This window comes from Sinocyclocheilus rhinocerous, unplaced genomic scaffold (genome assembly GCF_001515625.1).
Source record: "Sinocyclocheilus rhinocerous isolate Xijiao unplaced genomic scaffold, SAMN03320098_v1.1 scaffold1600, whole genome shotgun sequence".
NCBI lineage: Eukaryota > Metazoa > Chordata > Actinopteri > Cypriniformes > Cyprinidae > Sinocyclocheilus > Sinocyclocheilus rhinocerous.
Genome location: NW_015665129.1, coordinates 2,558,923 through 2,566,087, shown reverse-complemented (window position 1 = coordinate 2,566,087; position 7,165 = coordinate 2,558,923). Strand labels below are relative to the sequence as shown.

The 7,165-nt window shown below is 33.8% G+C and overlaps 1 protein-coding gene across 2 annotated transcripts in view; it reads left to right on the top strand.

The window, feature by feature from the left end:
• The window catches only part of LOC107731220 (nuclear factor 1 C-type), a 125,396-nt gene extending 118,539 nt beyond the window's left edge, over positions 1–6,857 (top strand). For both annotated transcript variants that reach the window (XM_016542243.1, XM_016542241.1), the window contains one exon: positions 6,713–6,857. In XM_016542243.1, the coding sequence (XP_016397729.1) occupies positions 6,713–6,733 (21 nt within the window). In that variant the 3' untranslated portion in view covers positions 6,734–6,857. The remainder of the gene's footprint in view (positions 1–6,712) is intronic.
• The last annotated feature ends 308 nt before the right edge of the window (positions 6,858–7,165 follow it).

Sequence of the window (7,165 nt, the reverse complement as noted above, 5' to 3'; positions counted from 1 at the left end):
GGGGTGGGTTCCGTTCATTTGCTACTTGATGGTCATGTCCAGGGCTGTCTGGTTGCTAGGGGAAACCAGACATGATGTAATTGTCGGGTGAACCTGTGCTTGAGGGAATGGAAAAGGAAGAGACCACTGTGACCAATCAAATTGACCAATCTGTGTTGTACGACCTAGACTAACACTTGAATCATTGACTGTCCAGGTCTAGTTTGACAAAACACAGTTGTCTTTTTCTTTGAAGTGTACAGGTCTTGCACATTTTTACTTAGCTTTTTTTTTTTTTGTACTTTATTTAGTTTTCGTATACAACATAAACTAGATCAACAAGCATGGTCCAATTACTTAGCTATTTTTACCAGACTATAAAAAGACTTGATTATTATTAAACAATTAACTTGTTAAACTTGTTGTTTAAAAATATTTAGTTTTATCCTTTTTTTATTCCTTTTGTTTGCACTGTGGAAAGCAGGGTTATTATCATCAACTAAAACTAAAGACATTTTTGTTCATTGAAATCATTTCAATCTAAAATAAAATATAAATAATAGATGAAAAACTAATAAAAAAAAATGTTTGCCTTGGCAACTAAATGAAAAAAGTTGAAATGAAACTGGAAATAATTACACTAAACACTAAACACTAAAACTACACTTTTTAAAGTTTTAAAAATAAATGTAATTAAACTAAAGTAACTGAAAATATTAATAAAAAATATATATAATAGTATATAAATAATACTAAAATAACACTGGTAAAAATGTGAAGTTCCTGTCATACCTGTTTTGACCCTTAAAAATAAATTAAATAATCATTATAATAATTATTATTAAACAATATTGTTTGCTTGAATACAACAACCAGTTAAATTATTTTTTTATTATCACATGAAACATTTTAATATACCTGTTCTTTCTTTCTTTTTCTTTCTTTCTTTCTTCCCTCTCTCATTCTTTGGCTTTGTATTAAACTCCGAGTTTAATGGACTTCGGTTGTTTTCTTTTCTCTGTCTTTGTTTTTAGAGGAGCTTGTATTTCAGCCTCACCTCCAAGCTCTCCTGAAGCATTGTAATTAAAGGGAGAGACTGTCATTTGTTAGGCTCTTGTGGTCTAATATGTCCCCCTTCTTGGACTGTGAACCCGCCCTCGTCTCAGCTTTATATTTTCATAACCTAAACCACCTGTCACCAAGACAAAGCCTGTAGCTTTTATAGGGAACTAAATATTTTGTTTGGAGTGAACGCCTAACCACTGTTAGCCTGGGCTCGACTGGTCGCTGTGTCCTCAGGACAGAATGAGTGAGTGAGAAAGTTTGAGCTTTGGATGTACCCTAGTGCAAAGAAAAATGGAAATATCAGGCAACTGGTAAAAAGAGAGCAGTCTGTAATGATGAGACAAAGATGGAATGGTTACACTCCAGATTTTAACCTTGGAATATAATTTTAATACCTGGCCTTGAACTTGCCGTCTTTACAATTTAGATGATTAAAAATCACATTTGTGTGCCATTATGGATATCAAGTAAATGATTAATATGTTCATTCAGTATTAGAATTTTTACATTGTATAATTTTCATATCTGGAGTTTGGCTATATTCAGATTTTAGAGTGTCTAAATATTTATATATCTCTAATAAACTGTTAAACTGTAAAACAGAACATTTGTTGATTTTTTTATAAATATAACAGAAGTTGTATCAATATGGTATGCTCATAGTTTAGCTAGTCAAGCTTTTACATATTATTTTGTGAATTTTCTTTCATGACACTCTTCTTGTAACCAATTTGTTTATTGTTCCACCAATAAGCCTTAATTTGTTTGATCTGATTCAGCTCACCAACAGCAACCACTAAAAACTTCCATGAAGAAAGCAAATAGTGTGTCATTTTCAAGGCACATATCAGCTTAATTTAACATCGGTTCCGTTCATTTGCTACTTGATGGTCATGTCCAGGGCTGTCTGGTTGCTAGGGGAAACCAGACATGATGTAATTGTCGGGTGAACCTGTGCTTGAGGGAATGGAAAAGGAAGAGACCACTGTGACCAATCAAATTGACCAATCTGTGTTGTACGACCTAGACTAACACTTGAATCATTGACTGTCCAGGTCTAGTTTGACAAAACACAGTTGTCTTTTTCTTTGAAGTGTACAGGTCTTGCACATTTTTACTTAGCTTTTTTTTTTTTTGTACTTTATTTAGTTTTCGTATACAACATAAACTAGATCAACAAGCATGGTCCAATTACTTAGCTATTTTTACCAGACTATAAAAAGACTTGATTATTATTAAACAATTAACTTGTTAAACTTGTTGTTTAAAAATATTTAGTTTTATCCTTTTTTTATTCCTTTTGTTTGCACTGTGGAAAGCAGGGTTATTATCATCAACTAAAACTAAAGACATTTTTGTTCATTGAAATCATTTCAATCTAAAATAAAATATAAATAATAGATGAAAAACTAATAAAAAAAAATGTTTGCCTTGGCAACTAAATGAAAAAAGTTGAAATGAAACTGGAAATAATTACACTAAACACTAAACACTAAAACTACACTTTTTAAAGTTTTAAAAATAAATGTAATTAAACTAAAGTAACTGAAAATATTAATAAAAAATATATATAATAGTATATAAATAATACTAAAATAACACTGGTAAAAATGTGAAGTTCCTGTCATACCTGTTTTGACCCTTAAAAATAAATTAAATAATCATTATAATAATTATTATTAAACAATATTGTTTGCTTGAATACAACAACCAGTTAAATTATTTTTTTATTATCACATGAAACATTTTAATATACCTGTTCTTTCTTTCTTTTTCTTTCTTTCTTTCTTCCCTCTCTCATTCTTTGGCTTTGTATTAAACTCCGAGTTTAATGGACTTCGGTTGTTTTCTTTTCTCTGTCTTTGTTTTTAGAGGAGCTTGTATTTCAGCCTCACCTCCAAGCTCTCCTGAAGCATTGTAATTAAAGGGCGAGACTGTCATTTGTTAGGCCCTTGTGGTCTAATATGTCCCCCTTCTTGGACTGTGAACCCGCCCTCGTCTCAGCTTTATATTTTCATAACCTAAACCACCTGTCACCAAGACAAAGCCTGTAGCTTTTATAGGGAACTAAATATTTTGTTTGGAGTGAACGCCTAACCACTGTTAGCCTGGGCTCGACTGGTCGCTGTGTCCTCAGGACAGAATGAGTGAGTGAGAAAGTTTGAGCTTTGGATGTACCCTAGTGCAAAGAAAAATGGAAATATCAGGCAACTGGTAAAAAGAGAGCAGTCTGTAATGATGAGACAAAGATGGAATGGTTACACTCCAGATTTTAACCTTGGAATATAATTTTAATACCTGGCCTTGAACTTGCCGTCTTTACAATTTAGATGATTAAAAATCACATTTGTGTGCCATTATGGATATCAAGTAAATGATTAATATGTTCATTCAGTATTAGAATTTTTACATTGTATAATTTTCATATCTGGAGTTTGGCTATATTCAGATTTTAGAGTGTCTAAATATTTATATATCTCTAATAAACTGTTAAACTGTAAAACAGAACATTTGTTGATTTTTTTATAAATATAACAGAAGTTGTATCAATATGGTATGCTCATAGTTTAGCTAGTCAAGCTTTTACATATTATTTTGTGAATTTTCTTTCATGACACTCTTCTTGTAACCAATTTGTTTATTGTTCCACCAATAAGCCTTAATTTGTTTGATCTGATTCAGCTCACCAACAGCAACCACTAAAAACTTCCATGAAGAAAGCAAATAGTGTGTCATTTTCAAGGCACATATCAGCTTAATTTAACATCTTTAGTCAGTTTCACTAGTGGTTTTGCATTGGTTTGCTTGTATCAACATTTGTATAGATGAATTTGATAATGACTCCCCACTTTCTGGCCCGGTTCTGTTGGCCTTCACCACATTAATCAAAGAAAATAGAGGAGACGACGCTACACGTGACATTTTCTTGAGCTGTTTTGATCATATTTAAGTATAAATTCTAAGCAGGCCATCAGTTTGAGGTGAGACGGTAGATTATATCTACAAAAATATTACAACCAAGAAGAGAGGCATATGTTGCGGCACATTTTCCTACCAAAGAAAGTACTGAGTTTCCATAACAAACATACACTGGAAATATCTTAAATCTCAACTTGACTCTCTAGAGGAAGAGGATTGTGGATTTAGCTCATCAAGAGACATTTTCAGTATAGTAAAATGGCATGTTGTCACTTGAACGCAAAGCCAAGATGATATCCAGAACTCTGGAGTATATATATGTCTGTGTGTGTTTCTCCAGAATATATTTATAAATTCACTTTTTCCTCTCGAGTATTCAAGGATAATATTTAGCCTTTCGGTTTCGGGTGAAATGCATTTTGACAAAGGAGTGGCTGTAATTGTGCTGTCAAATTCACAAGGCATGAAAACAAGAAGATCCCCACACTGCCCACTCTCATGGGCTCGGAGTTTGATTCAGTAATCAACACAAAATATGATTTGGGAAAATTGCATCCCAATACACTGTAGTAATCACTCAGAAAGCAGCATCTTTGCATTTCCCAGCAGTGTCGGCTGTCATTATAAACGTATTTCTCTTCCTGGCAGTATGCTGAAGTGTCATGGGTTGTGTAAGGTTAATCTTAGCTCCAGTTTCAATCCAGTATCACTCCATTCATAGCGAGCTAGCAAACAGAAGTCAAAATAGACTGATTTCATTAAGTAAAAACTTGAAAGATGTGGAAGTAATGTATGATTAGGTACTTAATAACTTTTGGCATGTTATTTTAGATACTTGGTGGTGCATGTGGTCCATAGATTGTGAAACTGCCCTTTTCGTTGATCAATGAGCAAGAGCTGCCAAAACTCTTTGGCGCCACGGCTGCCGTGTGCACTGTTTTTATACCTAAATGTGTCAAACCATTTTAATGTAGATTCTCAAGGCTGTGTGCTAATATCTGGGCACTGCATTGTGGATTTGGGGAGTCATTAGTCTGTGGTTTGGTGTTGATCAAGAATCAAGCCATCAGTCTGATGTACACAAACTCTTCAGCAGGGAATGGGAACAAATTTTCCTTTTTTAGCATTATTAAATCAATACATTTGGGGGTAGTTAAAGACGTCTGTTGGACTGCTGTGAAATTACTTAAACCTTAGTGGAAAATATTGAGCCAGGGGCTTATGGCATGAACTCCTTTTTTCTGTTTTTAAACCTTGTCAAATTTTAAAAAGACTTCAATGGTCTGTGAATGAAAGCCAAAATCCTGTTATGCTTTTAAAAGGTTTTGGGTGGGATCCTGCTGAGCTCTCTCTCTCTCTCTGTCTGGCACTCGTAGCTTTTTATTCTGTATTAGTTTTAATAGGTTCCTCAATTCTGGCCTCGACTAAGTGTTTGCCTCCCGTTATCAGAAAGACTGATTGTAGTGAACGTGGAACGTCCAACTCATTAGATTCTGTTTTGAATAGTAGAGTGGGGTGCGTTTGCTTTGTTTAGATCCTCATGGACAGGACACATACCACCTACAGAACTGTCACCACCATTTTCAAAAACTAAACTCACACACTATCTGGGTATATAGATGTTTCTTCTGCTACTGACACTTTAATGTTCCAGGGTGTGATTTTGATCAAAACTAGAACGTTGTATCCATCCTTTATATGTTTCAAATGGGTCAATATTATAAATGTTTATTGTGAAATTGTATTATTTCTAGCCATTCCCACAACAATTTACTACTGTACCAAGGCTGCATTTATTTGATCAAAAAAACAGTAATATAGTGACATATTATAGTTTGAAATAACAGTTTTCCTTTTTAATGTATTTTAAAATGTAATTTATTTCTGTAATGGCAAAGCTAAATTTTCAGCAGCTGTTACTCTAGGCTACAGGGGTCACATGATCCTTCAGAAATCATTCTAATATGTTGATAGAAACATTTCTTATTATCGCGCTTCTTTACATTTTTGTACAAAACCATCATAAAATTCAAAGGAACTGCATTTATTTGAAATACATATTTTTTTACAATGTAAAAGTCTTTATTGTCACTTTGATCAATGTAATGCATCCTTGATTAATAACATATTCATTTTAAAAAAGTACAACTTTTAAATGGTTGTGTAAATATCACTTGTGAACAGAATATTTTTATTGTGTATTCATCATTTCTAATCAAATTATAAAGTTGTCATGAAAAAATTGCATAGGTTCCATGAAAAGTGAAATAACTGTTGGCTATGAAATAAGTCATAGCAAGTCAAGGAAGTTGGCCTTTTTTATTTCAGAAATGCAGTTTCAACCACGAAATGCTATTCAACAGTACACAAATTGAAATGTGATGGAAATGACATTGTGGTGGGAATGTTTATGTGGTTTCAGAAAAATGACAGAATGATGAATGAATGTTTGTGATGAATGTTTGTCCTGGGTTGGACATTGTTAGTAGACAAATAAAACCCGTGCGAAAAGTGTGTTTTGAGAAAACTCTACAAAGCCAAAAGTGCCCATAGTTTAAGAAAACCCATATAAATCGCCCTGTGCATTCAATTTAGAGGAAACGGATCCATCTCGACTAGACTGCGGTCGGCTTCAGATGAGTTTTTATCTGATTTAGCTGGATATCCCATAGCGCTCCTCCTATTGTGTTACTTGTGTTTGTACAGATGTCTTAGTGATTTTGATTCTCTCTCTTTCTCTATCTTGCAGTCCTGGTATCTGGGGAACTGATCATCACACACACGCAGACGAACCCGAGGAGGCACAGACATGGATTCGAAAAATCTTTTTTTTGTGGAATTTACAAGAAAAAAAGTTGTGAACGAGATGCAAGAGGGAAAATCATATATATATATATATATATATATGCAGTATTTGTATATATACACACACATATATATATATATATATATATACACAATATGTGTGTATAGATATATGTGCACACATATTTATATATGCATAACGACGTACAGTATAAGATGCTTCAATACACTTTTTTCTGAAAAGACAATGGAAATGGAGACGAGCGCGAGAGAACGGCCATAGGTGGAACGGAAGAAAAGGAGACAAAAGAGGAGGATGTTTTTTCTGGGAGGGCAGCCCGAACTATGGCATACATTTACGGACGTGTCGAAAAAGGCCCACCCTGACTCCCTACCT